The 19,256-nt window shown below is 40.7% G+C and overlaps 1 protein-coding gene across 2 annotated transcripts in view; it reads left to right on the plus strand.

The window, feature by feature from the left end:
- opcml (opioid binding protein/cell adhesion molecule-like) overlaps nt 1-18,773 on the plus strand; it is a 449,624-nt gene extending 430,851 nt beyond the window's left edge. For both annotated transcript variants that reach the window (XM_085288302.1, XM_085288301.1), the window contains 4 exons: nt 353-490; nt 648-768; nt 11,829-11,980; nt 12,286-18,773. In XM_085288302.1, the coding sequence (XP_085144428.1) occupies nt 353-490; nt 648-768; nt 11,829-11,980; nt 12,286-12,386 (512 nt within the window). In that variant the 3' untranslated portion in view covers nt 12,387-18,773. The remainder of the gene's footprint in view (nt 1-352; nt 491-647; nt 769-11,828; nt 11,981-12,285) is intronic.
- Nucleotides 18,774-19,256: the final 483 nt, after the last annotated feature.

The following is a 19,256-nucleotide window of genomic DNA, read 5'->3' on the forward strand; positions in this document are numbered from 1 at the left end:
ACATATACAAAAACATATACATACCTATAACCTCGAGCGTGGCTCAAGAGTTGGGAGTTCGCCTTGTAATCGGAAGGTTGCCGGTTCAAGCCCCGGCTTGGACAGTCTTGGTCGTTGTGTCCTTGGGCAAGATACTTCACCCGTTGCCTACTGGTGGTGGTCAGAGGGTCGACTTGCCCTCGGCTGCTGCCTACCAAAGCTGTTTAACTCTTTTGGTCAGGTCCACAGCGGCAGACTGGTTTTTTTCTTCTGAAATGAGTACAGGATCATATGTCATAGAGCTAATCGAATTGAATTGAAACATTAACTCATGCACTGTTTTTTTTCTTTTGCTTTGTTTCTTTCTCTACAGGCACCCATAAATTTGTGACAGAGGGGGAGCACCTGATGCTCACAGCCATCACCAAAGAACAGTCGGGATCTTATGAATGCATTGCATCTAATGACATCTCAAGCCCGGATGTCAGGACAGTGCAAGTCACCGTCAACTGTAAGGGCCAGGCTATCACACTCAGGCTATATAGGACATCAAAGGGTGGGAGGGTGCAGAGTTAAACTAACACTGAGTGAGGACAGTTGAGGGCACAATTTCAATTTGAAGAAACAGTCATATGAAAACATATGACTGGTATTTTTTTGTTTTCCAGATCCTCCCTTCATTTCTAAAGCGAGGAGTACAGGCACTTCAGTTGGACAAAAAGGAATTCTGCAATGTGAAGCCTCTGCTGTCCCAAGGGCAGATTTTGAGTGGTACAAAGAAGACCGCAGGCATGTTTCTTCCCTGAGCTCTATGATTTCGACATGCTCTGAATTGTTTGACCTCAGTATTACAGGCTTACAAACACACGTGTTCTGCTGTACGCTGTGGTCTTAATTCATTCGACATGATCTTTGCTGAAAGTAATGATGTTCACTCATATCACTGTTTAAAATCATGTTTTTGAGATAAGATAACTTGTGCCCTGCATTCTTCTATCAGTGGACTACATCAAAATTTAATCACACTATTAGAAAAAACAGTTAGTTAGATAATTTGCAAAAAGTCATGGATACCAAAGGAAAATTATTTGGGGTGGCTGTAGCTCAGGTGGCAGAGCAAGTCAGGCACTAATCAGAAGGTCAGTGGTTCAATCCCAGGCTGCCTCCTAGCTGCATGCCAAATATCCTTGGGCAAGATACTAAATACTAGTGGTCAGAGGCCCTGGTGGCGCCAGTGTCCGGCAGCCTCGCCTCTGTCAGTGCGCCCCAGGGCAGTTGTGGCTACAATGTAGCTTGTCATCACCAGTGTGTGAATGGGTGGATGACTGAATGTAGTGTAAAGCACTTTGGGGTCCTTAGGGACTAAGTAAAACGCTATACAAATGCAAGCCATTTACCATTTATTTGTTTCTCTATAATTAGTTTATGTCAGTAGGGTGCTGGGCTCAAATGTTTAGATAATAATCTAATATAAAGTAGCTTTTTCCAACTGATGACTTGAAACTGGAAATACATTTATGAGAAGAGTAAATACAAACAATGGCTATGGTGACTGTTAAATGGTCCCTGAAAGTGACAGCAGCATTTCCTGTCCCTATAAGATGAAATAAGTACAGGGAGTGCAGAATTATTAGGCAAGTTGTATTTTTGAGGAATAATTGTATTATTGAACAACAACCATGTTCTCAATGAACCCAAAAAACTCATTAATATCAAAGCTGAATGTTTTTGGAAGTAATTTTTAGTTTGTGTTTAGTTTTAGCTATTTTAGGGGGATATCTGTGTGTGCAGGTGACTATTACTGTGCATAATTATTAGGCAACTTAACAAAAAACAAATATATACCCAGTTCAATTATTTATTTTTACCAGTGAAACCAATATAACATCTCCACATTCACAAATATACATTTCTGACATTCAAAAACAAAACAAAAACAAATCAGCGACCAATATAGCCACCTTTCTTTGCAAGGACACTCAAAAGCCTGCCATCCATGGATTCTGTCAGTGTTTTGATCTGTTCACCATCAACATTGTGTGCAGCAGCAACCACAGCCTCCCAGACACTGTTCAGAGAGGTGTACTGTTTTCCCTCCTTGTAAATCTCACATTTGATGATGGACCACAGGTTCTCAATGGGGTTCAGATCAGGTGAACAAGGAGGCCATGTCATTAGTTTTTCTTCTTTTATACCCTTTCTTGCCAGCCATGCTGTGGAGTACTTGGACGCGTGTGATGGAGCATTGTCCTGCATGAAAATCATGTTTTTCTTGAAGGATGCAGACTTCTTCCTGTACCACTGCTTGAAGAAGGTGTCTTCCAGAAACTGGCAGTAGGACTGGGAGTTGAGCTTGACTCCATCCTCAACCCGAAAAGGCCCCACAAGCTCATCTTTGATGATACCAGCCCAAACCAGTACTCCACCTCCACCTTGCTGGCGTCTGAGTCGGACTGGAGCTCTCTGCCCTTTACCAATCCAGCCACGGGCCCATCCATCTGGCCCATCAAGACTCACTCTCATTTCATCAGTCCATAAAACCTTAGAAAAACCAGTCTTGAGATATTTCTTGGCCCAGTCTTGACGTTTCAGCTTGTGTGTCTTGTTCAGTGGTGGTCGTCTTTCAGCCTTTCTTACCTTGGCCATGTCTCTGAGTATTGCACACCTTGTGCTTTTGGGCACTCCAGTGATGTTGCAGCTCTGAAATATGGCCAAACTGGTGGCAAGTGGCATCTTGGCAGCTGCACGCTTGACTTTTCTCAGTTCATGGGCAATTATTTTGCGCCTTGGTTTTTCCACACGCTTCTTGCGACCCTGTTGACTATTTTGAATGAAACGCTTGATTGTTCGATGATCACGCTTCAGAAGCTTTGCAATTTTGAGACTGCTGCATCCCTCTGCAAGATATCTCACTATTTTTGACTTTTCTGAGCCTGTCAAGTCCTTCTTTTGACCCATTTTGCCAAAGGAAAGGAAGTTGCCTAATAATTATGCACACCTGATATAGGGTGTTGATGTCATTAGACCACACCCCTTCTCATTACAGAGATGCACATCACCTAATATGCTTAATTGGTAGTAGGCTTTCGAGCCTATACAGCTTGGAGTAAGACAACATGCATGAAGAGGGTGATGTGGACAAAATACTCATTTGCCTAATAATTCTGCACTCCCTGTAGTGATAGAGAGGAGTGATAAAATAAATGTAAAAAAACAGCGAAACTGTAGAAAAGAAACAGGAAATGAAATGTGGGAAATGGAAGGCGGGCTTTTAAACAAATACATCCTGTCACGGCTGCAGCGGCAGATGTGTGAAGTTATAAGAGATGGACCCAAGTGCAGTCACTGGCATTACTGTGAGTGAGCTTTATTTTCAAATGGTGATAATACAAACAGAAGCAGACATGGCAAAGAAAGAAAATAAGAAAGACCTAAACCAGGAAAACTAACTAAATAAACCTGAAACCATGAAACGTTGTTAGAACATGTGGGATGACACACAGAATGATACGCAGACGGACGAGAACGAGCAAAGGTGAGCACACACTATGGCTGTATCCCAATTCAGGGTCTGCAGCCCTGGAGGACGCAGCCTTCACTGTCTACTTGGGCTGCGTCCTTGAAGGCCGAGAAGGCCGGAAATATGAGGCTTGTGAAATCGAAAAGTCTATCCTCTGTCATGATACCCGCTGCAAACATTTCATACAGCATTGTTTCACAGAAATGAAGAAAAGAAATAGAGAGTTCATTTGTTTGTTTGTTTTTACATGACGTTTGTTTGATTTGAATATTTGAGGCTTAGACCACGGAACTGTAACAATATGAATGTTGTGCTTCTTTTCGGTACTAACCAGCAATGTTCCCTCTAAGCTGCGCGCGTGCGCAATTGCGCACTGCTGGCACGGTCTCTGCGCACAGAAAATCTGTGTTGCGCACATAAAAAACCATCAAACCTGAATTGAATTTAAAATGAAAACTTTAACAATTCTGTTTTGCAGTGTTAGTCAGTAAGTGACTGGCTGCTCCCGTATGGGATTAGAACGATGCCACCTTATCCCATAGTCCAGTCAATAATGCGATTCACATTCGTATATACGCAGCTAATCAATGTCAATGACAGGCTATGACAGCGTCCGTATGTGCCGACACCGGTGTTTTAGCTAGCAAAGCGGCGTGGCTGATGTGGAGTGAAGCCACGTTAATGACAACATGTACAATTATTGGAGATGTGAGCAGGACAGACGGAACAATTGACAGAAAAAGTGTGGACTTTATACCAGTTTTTAAATTGTGTTGATAGGCCACGTAAAATCTGAGTTATGATAAAAATATATGCAATGCAATTTTCTTCCTGAATACTATCGTTGTTTATATTTACTGCGGGAAGAAACGGTAAAAACTGTGTTTTATCAGGAAAATGCTCAAAAGCACTCTCCGCCTGTGAGCAAAAACAACACCAAAAAAAACCCCACCCTTTCCTATTGGTCGAAAAATGTACCATGTCGACCAATCAAAGAATGATATGGCAACATGGCATTTAGTTGTTTAGGGCAGTCAGCTTCTCTCCACCCCAGGGAAAAGGGTAACACTACCTGGGTCTGGGTGCAGTTTCCCCCTCCAGGGGCAAGGGTACCTAGACCTGGGGCTTAGAGTACGCTTGGGGAGTGTGATTGCGTGTACAGTGTCTCTTTATGTCTGTCTCCACGTTGGTTGAGTGTTGAGTAATTGCATATGAGAGCATGAGGGTGGGAATGGATGTTTGTATCTGTGTGTGCCTGTTTGTCTGTGTCTATATGTCAGGTCGGGTATCAGATGCCACCTCTCTAGGGACATCTCAGGCCCTCCAAGGTATGGAGGCCTATCTCCCCCTACCACTCCCCCTGCCGGTGGCAGACGCCCTCATACATCAGTTCATTGGTGGCTCTTTGTGTCCGGGGATGGGCATCCAGGTACACACCGGCTCACTCCTGGTGGCTGCTTGTCGGGGCCTGGAGCCTGGGGCTCGCTCGGGCCACTTCGGGGGTGGGGTGCCCTCGGCCTCTCGGCCTGGGGCTCGGTCACTCTCTCCCAGTCTGTGGTCTGGGAGAGAGTCCTGTAACTCTCTGTCTGCAAAATACAGTATATAATGACCTATGTTGAGCAATTAATTATATGGTTACTTTTTTGAAGAACTAACTATATAATTAACTGAATTATGCAAACAACAACATTTTTTGGAGCCGTTTAACTAAAAATGCAGCCAAGGCGTTTTTTAAAATAAACATTTCAAACTATTTACAGAACAATCAGCTGTTCTGCATCAAATCTGATGCCACACAAATTATTTGTGCCACTTCAAAAAATAATTTCTGTCCACTATGAGATAAAGGAGAACACCAGCCTAATACCTGCAGGCCTGACAGCAGGAAATGTATCACTCCTGTAACACCTGTAACATTCAGCCATCGCCTCATTGTTCTGACACACACAACAAAACTATTGACTACACTACACACTAACTACAAAAGATTTGCGCTAAACGTCTCAAATCTCTCACATCTCAAAACACAGCTGTCACTCCTAAAACTTCCCCCCGTTTCTTAACCCTTTAAGACCTACCGTAGAACCAAGTCCACCAGAGCTTACTTTATATTTTTACATGCTGTAGTGCCATTTTTGGGAGCATTTCAAGTTGCTATACATCAATACAACTGTTATAGCCCATATTTTAATAATATGTATGCATTAAGTCCATAGTAACTACATTAATTGCAAAAATGTGCAATAAACTACAAAAAAATTGAAAATCGTTTTTGTTTTTTTTACATATATTTCTACTCGGAGAAATTTAAGAGGCTTACCCCTCAAAACTTTAAATACAAAAAAGTTGCAAAAAAAAAAGTTTACAACAACAGGAAATTTATTTTGAGTGTCTTCATAGTTTTATTTTTGAGATACAGCAATTTTTATATACTGTAGGAAAAATGAAAAACAATCATATGATGCAAATTTGCAAAGAAAACAGCATGTGCATCAAAATAAACTATTTCCAGCAGTGCAATTCGAGTTGTAAGCCTCCCAGAAACTATTCAGAAAAGCATAAAGTCAAACATGACTTATAAAAATACCAGTATAGGCTTTTAAGGCCTACAAGTAAAAAATTACATTTTCTGCGAAAATGACATCACTTCCGGTTTCGGACAGGAAATGGCGGACATGTGATCGTTAGCGCTGACCTCTGTTTCAATGTGGGAAGTGTTACAAATAACTGATCGGATCGGCAAATTGTGTTTAAGTGTACAACTTACATCTTATGTAAGTAAAGAAAAAATTACTGCGCTAGCTTACGCAGCTCCGGTTCTACAGGGATTTAAAAATAATTATGCAAACAGAGAGTGCCCACTCTGACCGGCTTTAAAGGGCTAACAACTAAATGCCATCATTTTGTGATTGGTCGACATGGTACATTTTTCGACCAATAGGAAAGGTGGGAGTGTTTTTGGTTTTGTTTTTGCTGACAGGCAGAGAGCGCTTTTGAGCATTTTCCTTATAAAACGCAGTTTTTACCGTTTCTTCCCGCAGTAAATATAAACAATGATAGTATTCAGGAAGAAAACCAAACATTGCATATATTTTTATCATAACTCAGATTTTACGTGGCCTATCAACACAATTTAAAAACTGGTATAAAGTCCACACTTTTTCCATCAATTGTTCCGTCTGTCCTGCTCACATCTCCAATGGTTGTACATGTTGCCATTAACGTGGCTTCACTCCACATCAGCCACGCCGCTTTGCTAGCTAAAACACCGGTGTCGGCACATAAGGACGCTGTCATAGCCTGTCAACGACGTTGATTAGCTGCGTATATACGAATGTGAATCGCATCACTGGCTGGACTGTGGGATAAGGTGGCATCGTTCTAATCCCATTCGGGAGCAGCCAATCACTTACTAACACTGCAAAACAGAATTGTTAAAGTTTTGATTTCAATTTAGGTTAGATTTTTTTCTGCGCAACACAGATTTTCTGTGCGCAGAGACTGTGCCAGCAGTGCGCAATTGTGCACGCGCGCAGCTTAGAGGGAACATTGAATATGGCCAATATTAAAGTTATTTTTATAATAATCATTATTAGTTATTACAGCAGTGAACTTGAACTCTGTGTCAAATACTGAGCTTCATTCAAGATTCAAGTTTCAGTTATTTATATTTCCTATCACCTTAAAAAATCAAAGTGTCTTTGACAGTGTATATATAGATGTATTATATATAAGAGACAAATATTGTTCTTTTAATATGTTGGTATTACTAAATCTGTCTGAATGCTTATATATATATTTAAAAAAAAATTTCCCCACTTACCCCTGTGGGCGGTCAATCCTTCAAGCTCGGGTCCTCTACCGGAGGCCTGGGAGCTTGGGGCTCCTGCGCAATATCTTAGCTGTTCCTAGGACTGCGCTCTTCTGGACAGAGATCTCCGCTGTTGTTCCCGGGATCTGCTGGAGCCACTCGCCTAGCTTGGGAGTCACCGCACCTAGTGCTCCGATTACCACTGGGACCACCGTCACCTTCACCCTCCACATCTTCTCGAGCTCTTCTCTGAGCCCTTGGTATTTCTCGAGCTTCTCGTGTTCCTTCTTCCTGATGTTGCTGTCATTCGGAACCGCTACATCGATCACTACGGCCGTCTTCTCATGTTTGTCTACCACCACTATGGTTAGCCACCGCCATTTTGTCCGTCTGTATCTGGAAGTCCCACAGGATCTTAGCTCGGTCATTCTCCATCACCCTTGGGGGCATCTCCCATTTTGACCTTGGGACTTCTAGGTTATACTCGGCACAGATGTTTCTGTATACTATGCCGGCCACTTGGTTATGGCGTTCCATGTATGCCTTGCCTGCTAGCATCTTGCACCCTGCTGTTATGTGCTGGATTGTCTCAGGGGCATCTTTACACAGCCTGCACCTGGGGTCTTGCCTGGTGTGATAGACCCCAGCCTCTATGGATCTTGTACTCAGAGCTTGTTCTTGTGCTGCCATGATTAGTGCCTCTGTGCTGTCTTTCAGTCCAGCGTTGTCCAGCCACTGGTAGGATTTCTGGATATCAGCCACCTCCTCTATCTGCCGGTGGTACATACCGTGCAGGGGCCTGTCCTTCCATGATATATATATATATATAGAGCAGCTGGATAGCGTAGTGGTTAAACTACACGCCTTTGGAACAGAGGATCGCAAGTTCGATTCCTGCCTGGGGCGTCTGTATCCAGTAAGGGTCCTAAGGCTAGACCCCCTATGCTAAGCAAGCCTACCGCAGACATGAGCGAGACAGATAAATATGAAGGCATGCCGGCTCGGACGTCGCCCGGATCAACAAAGTCCGCGTCAGGTGTTGAGGAACCAGGGCACCCTGACGAAAAGTGGGCTACTGGAACAAGAAGGCATCGGTGGGCAAGGGACGAAAACAGGGCGTTGTTGGGGTGACTCCCAAGCTAGGCGAGTGGCTCCAGCAGATCCCGGGAAAAACATCGGAGATCTCTGTCCAGAAGAGCGCAGTCCTGGGAACAGCTAAGATACTGCGCAGGACCCTCAAGCTCCCAGGCCTCTGGTAGAGGACCCGAGCTTGAAGGATAAACCGCCCGCAGGGGCGTGCTGGGTGTAGTATATATATATATATATATATATACAGTGGGGCAAAAAAGTATTTAGTCATGCACCGATTGTGCAAGTTCCCCCACTTAAAATGATGACAGAGGTCAGTAATTTGCACCAGAGGTACACTTCAACTGTGAGAGACAGAATGTGAAAAAAAAAATCCATGAATCCACATGGTAGGATTTGTAAAGAATTTATTGGTAAATCAGGGTGGAAAATAAGTATTTGGTCACCTCAAACAAGGAAAATCTCTGGCTCTCACAGACCTGTAACGTCTTCTGTAAGAAGCTTTTCTGTCCCCCACTCGTTACCTGTATGAATGGCACCTGTTTGAACTCATCATCTGTATAAAAGACACCTGTCCACAGCCTCAAACAGTCAGACTCCAAACTCCGCCATGGCCAAGACCAAAGAGCTTTCGAAGGACACCAGGAAAAGTATTGTAGACCTGCACCAGACTGGGAAGAGTGAATCTACAATAGGCAAGCAGCTTGGTGTGAAAAAATCAACTGTGGGAGCAATCATCAGAAAATGGAAGACATACAAGACCACTGATAATCTCCCTCCATCTGGGGCTCCACGCAAGATCTCATCCCGTGGGGTCAAAATGATCATGAGAACGGTGAGCAAAGATCCCAGAACCACACGGGGGGACCTGGTGAATGACCTGCAGAGAGCTGGGACCAAAGTAACAAAGGTCACCATCAGTAACACACTACAACGGCAGGGAATCAAATCCCGCAGTGCCAGACGTGTTCCGCTGCTGAAGCCAGTGCATGTCCAGGCCCGTCTGAAGTTTGCCAGAGAGCACATGGATGATACAGCAGAGGATTGGGAGAATGTCATGTGGTCAGATGAAACCAAAGTAGAACTTTTTGGTATAAACTCAACTCGTCGTGTTTGGAGGACGAAGAATACTGAGTTGCATCCCAAGAACACCATACCTACTGTGAAGCATGGGGGTGGAAACATCATGCTATGGGGCTGTTTTTCTGCCAAGGGGACAGGACGACTGATCCGTGTTAAGGACAGAATGAATGGGGCCATGTATCGTGAGATTTTGAGCCAAAACCTCCTTCCATCAGTGAGAACTTTGAAGATGAAACGAGGCTGGGTCTTCCAACATGACAATGATCCAAAACACACCGCCCGGGCAACAAAGGAGTGGCTCCGTAAGAAGCATTTGAAAGTCCTGGAGTGGCCTAGCCAGTCTCCAGACCTCAACCCCATAGAAAATCTGTGGCGGGAGTTGAAAGTCCGTGTTGCTCGGCGACAGCCCCAAAACATCACTGTTCTCGAGAAGATCTGCATGGAGGAATGGGCCAAAATACCAGCTACTGTGTGTGCAAACCTGGTAAAGACCTATAGTAAACGTTTGACCTCTGTTATTGCCAACAAAGGTTATGTTACAAAGTATTGAGTTGTATGTTTGTTATTGACCAAATACTTATTTTCCACCCTGATTTACGAATAAATTCTTTACAAATCCTACCATGTGGATTCATGGATTGTTTTTTCACATTCTGTCTCTCACAGTTGAAGTGTATCTCTGGTGCAAATTACTGACCTCAGTCATCATTTTAAGTGGGGGAACTTGCACAATCGGTGGCTGACTAAATACTTTTTTGCCCCACTGTATACACACATATATATATATATATATATATATATATATATATATATATATATATATATATATATATATATTCTGGGATATGTTGGGCCACAAAGGATACACTGATCCATCGTTCAAATCCGGGGAAATAAAGGACATATTTGTCGGTCACATCTTGAGCAGCCTTCGAATTGGGACAGCCTTCGTCGCATCGCTGTGACGTAATCGGCCTTAAAATGCAGCCTTTAAGGCTGCAGACCCTGAATTGGGATACAGCCTATATATTCACAGAGGTAAACAAGGAAATGGCAGACAGGCAGGGAACACATCTGACACTAATCAGATGAGACGAGACTGGGAGGAAGCAAAACAGAATACACTGACATAGGACATGGACTTTCAAAGTAAAACAGGAAACACACAACAGACCTGAAACGTGGGACAGAAAGGCACAGAATAGAGGCTGTATCCCAATTCAGGGTCTGCAGCCTTAAAGTACGCAGCCTTAACGGTCCTCAAGGGTCACGTACTCAAAGACTGCTAAGGCCGGAAGTGCGAGGCTTGTGAAATGAGACGGTCTAGCCTCCGTCACGCTGCCCAGGTTGCCTAGCAACCATGATACTAACAGCTGGAAACGTTTCATACAGCTTTGTTTGACAGAAATGAAGGAGAAAATCTTTTGTTCATTTGTATGTGTGTTTCTACATGTAGAAACACACAAACAAATGAACAAAAGATTTTCACCTTCATTTCTGTCAAACAAAGCTTTGATCATTCTCTGTAAGATTAAGGTCAGCTATTGAACGGCGTATATTTTAAAGTAAAGGCTTTAAAACCAAGTTAGTACAAACGTCACTAATGTCACATAACTTTGCCGACATGTGGCCAACAGTAATGTTTTAATGTTCTTCGTTATTAAACATTTGCACATAAATAAGTGACATAATATTCAGTACTCACTTAAAGTTTACTCTTCAGTCGCCCCTCATCCGCCGTTTTTTTTTTCGGCAAAATTATCCACACCCACCGCCGCGCTATGCATTCTGGGATATGTTGGGCCACGAAGTCTACACCGCCACATCCTTAAAATTCAGGGAAATGAAGGACTGATTTGAGGGCCGCATTTCGAGCAGCCTTCGAATTGAGACAGCCTTCGTCGCGTCGCTGTGACGTAATCGGCCTTAAAATGCAGCCTTTAAGGCTGCAGACCCTGAATTGGGATACAGCCTAGACATAACACGGAACACAGGGGAGGCACATAAACAAAACCTAATGTGGCTAGTAATCATGATATACTAATGAACTAGGATGCTAGAAATACTGAAAACCAAAATCAAGAGACTAGCAGTAAAAATATGATGAAATCAAAGATCAAACAATAGTACAAACTCAAAACACGGACCGTGGCACATCCACAGTTACTGCAGTAGCTGCAGGTATTCAGGAGAGCATGAGAACAGGAACATTCAGAGCGTTTTGCTTTGTATCTAAAAAACATTTCCCTAAGTTTTAATCAAGCATATTTTATGAGTGCATTTGCAAAAGTTACAAATAAACACATTCTCTCAGAGATTTCAAAACTGCTTTTCTCTTTCTTATAGGCTCCTCAATGGACTAAACGGGGTAAAGATAGAGAATCAAGGGAAACAGTCTATGCTTATCTTTTTCAATGTCTCAGAAGAAGACTATGGGAACTACACTTGTGTTGCTATGAACACCATGGGAATCACTAATGCCAGTATAATACTCTATGGTAAGAAAAATATGTTTCTGTTATGTTGTTCACTTCAGTGAATTAAAGAAAAAAGAAAAAAGTTTTGTTTTTGTCAGCGACCACTTTTTCCATATTAGCAGCTACACATAAAAAAGCCATTCTGAAAGTCACCCACTGTATGTTATTCATTGAATTACCTTTTATTTCCACCGATTGCCAGTTTCCATGGTAATTCCAGCACCAAACCGCATGAACATTTAACTTCTAACTAATGATAGTCAATACTAGAGCACTGATCTGAATAACCCTTATGATGAATCACATTTTGCATTATTCTCTTGCAGGTCCTGGTGCAATGCATGACGTGAACGGGGCTGCTGCGCTATCACATTGCTTTGTATGCCTCCTGCTTACTATAACCTCAGTCTACCTTCTCAAGTTCTAATGTGAAATGCTACCACCTTGGAGCTTCTCTCAGAATTGAAAACCAAGAACAGACTTTTAGTCCAGTAAGAAGAATGGAAACCCAAGATTGCCAGTGGTCCACCCTATTTTTTTTCTTTTTCTCTGTTGTTTTTCTTTCCTTTTTCTGGCTTTGCATCAGAGTCTGTTCTCTGTTGGCTTGTCAAGAGTGAGAAGCATCAACCTGCAGAAGCAAAGATTTTAAATAATGCACTAATTTGATGATGGTAGAACTTCTGAGTTCGTGTCTCCCCCAACCTTTTTATATGTGAACATGGAAAAAAAATACATGTAACTGTTGATAGTTGACTGTTTATTGCCCAATTCTGAAGTGTACATTCAGATTATTATTATTATTATTATTATCGTGTCATGTCCTGTTCAATATCTGTACAATAACATTAAGCTTTTTTAGGTAAATGATAAAAAGGGAAAATGCAATGTGATTGTTGAATTTTACTGTATTTTTACAGTTGTATGCAAAACAGAATAACTGATACTTCATTATAAACAGTTCAGAACAATAAATTATACACCATGATTTCTCAGGCAAAGTCCTACACATAGTGCATCCAAATTTATATTTTCATTGTAGTGTGTGTAAAAATTGTACAAATGTGTACAGACAATACCTGCACTGTTGTTTATCAAAATGCATATGCTTATCCAATGGCATTTTTGAACTACCCAATAAGAGTGCCATAGCAGCTTCATGACATATTCATACTAACACACTGAAAGCTGATTTTCAGACTCACTTTAGTGAAGTATGATTTAGGAGTGAGAAATTGGTTGTTGTGCTGCTTTGTTCTCTGCAGACAGAAACAGAAAAACCCAGAGTTCAGTGTGCTGATGGCATCATTAGAGTGTCCAACCTGATTCACAAAGTGCTGTGGCTAATTTGAAAAGCTGCACTCGTTACATGATATTAACCCACCTTCCACACTGTTTTTATGATCATTATTATTTAATTTTCTAAAGTTATGGTTAAAATACGGTGGCCCTGAGAGGCCAAACGGACTGCAACTTCAGAAAACACTTGCAAAAAGAAAAATGCTGCAAAAAGAAAAAAGCTGCAAAAGCACACACAACACAATGGAAATGTTTCTGGGGAGACAATAACCGGTACGCAGCCTTAACGGTCCTCAAGGGCCGCGTACTCAAAGACTGCTGAGGCCGGAAGTGCGAGGCTTGTAGGCTCGTGAAATGGGACAGTCTAGCCTCCGTCGCACTGCCCAGGTTGCCTAGCAACCATGATACTAACAGCTGGAAATGTTTCATACAGCTTTGTTTGACAGAAATGAAGGAGAACATATTTTGTACATTTGTTTCTACATGAGCTTTGTGTGATTTGATAAGTATCTGAGGCTGAGACCACAGGACTGTAAAACATGATTTTTGGGCTTCATTTCTGTACTGAACAGTCATTTAAGATTAGCTAGTAAATAACAATTAGCTAATGTTGTTCATGAGACTAAAGTCATCTCACTTTGGTAATGTAAATATAATATGGCCAATATTATATTAATCGTTATTAGTTATTACAGCAGTGAACATGAACTCTGTGCCAAACACTGAGCTTCAGTAAAGATTCAAGTTGCATTTATTTATATTTCCTGTCACCTTAAATCTTCACTTAAAGACAAGCATCTTTGACAGTGTATCTATAGATGTATTATATATAAGAGACAAATATTGTTCTTTTAATATGTTAGCATTACTAAATTTGGCTCAACGCTTATATATGTGTGGAAAAAGCAAATGTACGAGCTGTGATAACTGTTTCTGATAGAATGAAGGGTAGGCTGATATATTAAATATTTCTTTATTGGGTGAGAAAATCAGACCATGTCATAACTGCTTTAAGTCATACAGAATAGATATCAGCGCCTTAAACAGGCTGAATATGATGTAACACTATAGATCAACTTAGAATATATAAAGCATATAAACAATTACAGCAATATGATGCAACAAACACAGCAGTACTACTAATCCAAAATACTCAAAGCTTCATAGAACTGAAACAAACATTTATTTTTAGCTCCATTCTGCTGCTGACACATACTTTAGGTTTCTGAACATTAAACTTGTTGCTGCCTTTCATAGTGTGTAACCTGAAGGCCCTGAGTACTTTCTCCCACACTGAAAACACTGGAATGATAAAATTATTTGAACATTACCTAATAAGACTGATTCAGGACAGACAATTAGTTATAACTTTCCTAGCAGTCCTTCACAAACAGGGAACAGACTGTCTATTTTCTCCATCTGTCAGCTGCTGCTGGATCTTCCTCCTCCTCTTCCTCACACACTGCTGAGTTTGTCCTGTTGGATCATCAGGGGTGCAAAGCCTCACAGATGATGTGCAGCAGTGGGTCCCTCAGTCTGTCCTCACCCTGGACACTTGCAGTTGTCACACATGGAAATCAAATGTGTGATAAGCTGCAGTAGTCAAACACAAGTGTAACTTATAAATACATGTTCATACTTTTATTACACAATCAGAGAGAAAGAAAAAGAGAGAGAGTGCAGGACAGACGGACAGGTGACAGTCTCAGGTGTATACACTGCTACAAAAAAAGCACAAGAGAAGGAGGATTTAGTGTTTGTGTTATTAAAAGTGCTAAACAAGAAGAGTTCCCAGATGGTACAGTGGACACATGTGTGACTCCTGTGATTAAAGCATCTTTCTTTCAGCGTAACGAGTGAACCGTCAGCTCGTTCAAACACACATTAAAGTCCGTGCCGTGATATTCAGGACTGCAAACCAAGCAGCATTCACTGACTTTCAGCTTGTTGTGTTTGTGGATATATGACTGACTTTAATTATCCACAAAATCATTAGATTCTCTGTAAGATTAAGGTCAACTATCGAACGGCGTATAAAGTAAAAGCTTTAAAACAAAGTAAACGCTGAAAGTACAAACATCGCTAATGTCACATAACTTTGCCGGCATGTGGCCAACAGTAATGTTTTAATGTTCTTCGTTATTAAACATTTGCACATAAATAAGTGACATAATATTCAGAACTTACTTTTGAAAGTTTACTCTTTGGCCGCTCCGCTTCCATTTCTTTCAAGTGTCTCCCAGTCCCAGTGTACTTGTTAGCATGTTTTGGTTCGTGCAACTGGTCCGTCCAGTTATTGTCTCCCCAGAAACATTTCCGTTGTGTTGTGTGTGCTTTTGCAGCGTTTTTCTTTTTGCAGCATTTTCCTTTTTGCAGCATTTTTCTTTTTGCAAGTGTTTTCTGAAGTTGCAGTCCGTTTGGCCTCTCAGGGCCACCGTATTAAAAGCTTCAGATTATATAAAATAATTTAATAGTAAGATATTTAAAAGATGCAGGTAGCCATTATACCATTTTAGTCCCCCTTATTTTTTTTAGTCGCAAGAATCAAATAAAAATGTCACTGAGACCTTTTGTTTTCTCACTACACCAACAAGAGGTTCAATCTGGCTTCCGATTCAAAATAATACTCTACAAAAAATATGTATTTAAGAGCCATTTTAAATAATTAAACCGCCTTTTAAATGCTTCTGCAATGTTTGTCACTTTTAGCTATGCATAATATAATCACATTCAGAAAAACAAGATAGTGAGTGTGAGAAAACATTGGCAGTGTTAGCACTAGCAGCATTCGTTGTAGTGCTGCTAGTGCTAGCAAATATTGTATTACATGTCTTTACTGACAGGGTAATAACTTTTTATATCAGACCTGGCTGGCTCTTGCACGGTTCTTGGGCTGCTTATTCAGTCCATTGGTTGTCTCTGACCTCCCCACATGAGGCTAATACAAAATTAGCATTCAAACGTAAAGAAGGATACATCATGCTTTTGTGAATTTTGTGGGAAATCACAAAGCTGGACTCTACTGCACTATCCAGCTTGGTAAAAATTGTTTTTGCTTTTGCAGCTTTGCTAGAAAGGTTTCCAGTGTCTATCCCTGCTCTGCATCGGTACAGCTTTGCTGTAAATCCACTCTACATAGAATGTAGCGTTTTAACAAAACATGTACAGAAAGTATTTATTTGAATTCAGGAATACAACAACCTGACTGATGCAACACAGGAATGGACACTGCTGTGAAAGCAACAAGTTTCAGAGGGATGGAGCAGTCAAGGCCATGTTTGTCATCTTCCACAAAATACATAAAATCATTCTCTGATGGGGAGTTTATCATAGTGTTTGCTGATATGCCCTGAGAAAAATTAAGGATTTGTGAATGTGCCCCTCTCCAAGTGAATCCCAAAAGATAGATTAACCACATTATAGCAAAATCAGGATCTTCATTTGAAAAACAAAGCAGATATTGGACAAGACTCTGGCCAACAACTGTGATGTCCACAAGACAACCAAGTTCCTCTTCTTTATACACAGAATAACAAAACTGTGTCAGATTGCAGAGCAGCTGGCAGCAATGCTGCTGCTGAAAACTGATGGCCGTCCAAATCTGACAGGAAGAAATGACTTTTGACAACGGACTGACATGAACCCAGAACTGAAACTGGTATTTGTGCACTGTATCATTCACCAAGAGGTGTTGTGCAAGCCAATGCTAAAAAATTAACCATGTTGTTGATGTAACTAAAATAGTTAACTTCATCAGGGTGAAAAGCAATGAATCACGGACTTTAAGTCAGTATCACTGCTGTTTTTTTATTCTGCTCACAAAAACGAGAACTTTCCACACATACAAAGATATTCTCACATAATGCTGGTTTTCTTTTGCATGTGAACAAACATTATTTGTGATAAAGTTTAACAAAACTAGACATGGATAATCTGTCTGCTATCCTTTGCATTTCCATCTCATTTCAAAGCTGACACCAGTGCACCCGTTAAAGCCAATAATAAACTAAATTTGTCTCATAAAACAAGAAAAAAGACCTAAATAACTGCAAAAAACAACAACAAACAAATTAGCAACAGTACCTTGTTAAAAAATGCACATTTTGTTCCAAATTGCTTTTGGTAATGTTGAATAGTTTTACATTTGGGTTCAGTTCATTGGTGCGCAGCCCATCACAGCAGTCATAAATTCTCATGTGGCTGGTTGGGAAAATGAATTGTCCTCCCCTGTTCTATATCAAAGTTACATACATACAGTGTTATTTAGATATTTACATTACACTGTTTCTCATATTTATTGTGAAATATTGAAAAGCTGGATAAAATTCTTTTTAAAAATTGAAAGAACTTTTTTGTGCTTATCAGCCCACTGATCATGTAACACAAAAAGTCAGCTTGAATGAATGGTCTGTGTAGCTGCTATGAAGCTTTCTTCAGGTGTTGTGAATGTGTGCTTTTAACCTGGTTTGCCCTGAGATTAATGGCAGATGCTGATCTCAAGACTGCAGGAGTAATGATGTGATCTGTGGTTGGTGTATAAAAAGAGTTTTCTGTCAATTTCTGACAGAAAGTATACTTAGAGCACAAGTGACTGCTAATGTGACTTTTTTTTTTAATGATCAAGTTCACTCCTGTGATAACCTATGTGTTGATGACAAAGGGAAGAGATTCTGTATGTGGGAATGCTCTTTTTTTGTCACGTTCTGTGCTTGTGATGATGGTGAAACAGTCAGCTCTCACATGATGTGATTTTCCCTTTTTAGGGGTTTGCAAAAAAAACCAAAACAAAACAACGACAAAAAAAAAAAAAAAAAACACGGACAAGTGAGATACAGATGCCTGCAAAATTACAGTTTAGGGGTTGCTGTCACAATTTCTAACCTAGTTAGAACTTGACCATGATAAATATTGATGTCAGTAAGCTTGAACCAGTTTGTTTAAAATCATTATTAAAAGATAACTAAAACAGGAGTCTACTTAAGATGTATTTTTGCATGACACAATGAAAACAGCACAGATTTGTTTTGTTTGTGCACCACATTATCAATACACTTACAGAAACAGCCACTTAAAACGGCCACCTGATCAGTGACAGCACTTTGATGGATCTATAGTGGAATCCTGACCGATTGCCGGCTGATGGGTGGCCGTAATGATATCCCCCATCTGTGACTTGGATGGTGCAACCCTGAGCCGTAAGCGACATCTATGAAAAACAGTGGTAATGTCTTGAGTATCCACCAGGGGTAGCAGTGTGGAGGTGCATTCATTTACAGACTTGCTACACCATATATTTAAAACCTCTTCAGTTTGTTCAGGAATTCAGCCTTTCTGTCAAAGATTTATAGAGACATATGTTTGCAGCAAATAAAATACAGGTTGTGCATGCCAGACAAGCCAGACATATTGATTGATTGATTGACTGGTAATTTATTTCAACATGTGAACAATATACAAGTACATTTAGAAAAGAAAATAGTACATTTAGAATGGAAAATATAAGATATATATATATAAAGTGATGCTTGCATTCTATGATTATTACTAACTTGTGTTTCTGCCAGATATATCTGGCACTTTGTTCTAAATATTTCTGATGATGAACCACAACGCTCTGGGACCATGCTTAAAACTATTGGTAATTCTTACCATTTACAAATAAACTAACAGTTATAGCGGTAACGGTCACAGTCATGCCTGCTTACTCAAGTTGTCTGCCGCTAATCTTAATATATCATGTTTGCAAATAATTAAATACTGTGGTTCAAAAACTTTACTCTGGGGAAGGGACACTCTAAATCCAACATCTGGTACATGTCCCGCAAATCAGTGTCCAATCTGCAGTATTTATTTATTTAGTTATAGGTGAAAACACTCCACATGCTTACAGGTAGGAGAGAATTAACAGTTTTTAGTGTTGAACCTGGTCTTAATGTATTCCAGGAATCATTACCAGTTGTTCAGTATTTACGGAACAATTTTCTTAAAAGTATTCTATAAC

The sequence above is a fragment of the Mchenga conophoros genome, linkage group LG10, assembly GCF_057382185.1.
Source record: "Mchenga conophoros isolate Kocher_MC1m ecotype Shallow Benthic linkage group LG10, M_conophoros_male_GT1.1, whole genome shotgun sequence".
NCBI classification, from domain to species: Eukaryota; Metazoa; Chordata; class Actinopteri; order Cichliformes; family Cichlidae; genus Mchenga; species Mchenga conophoros.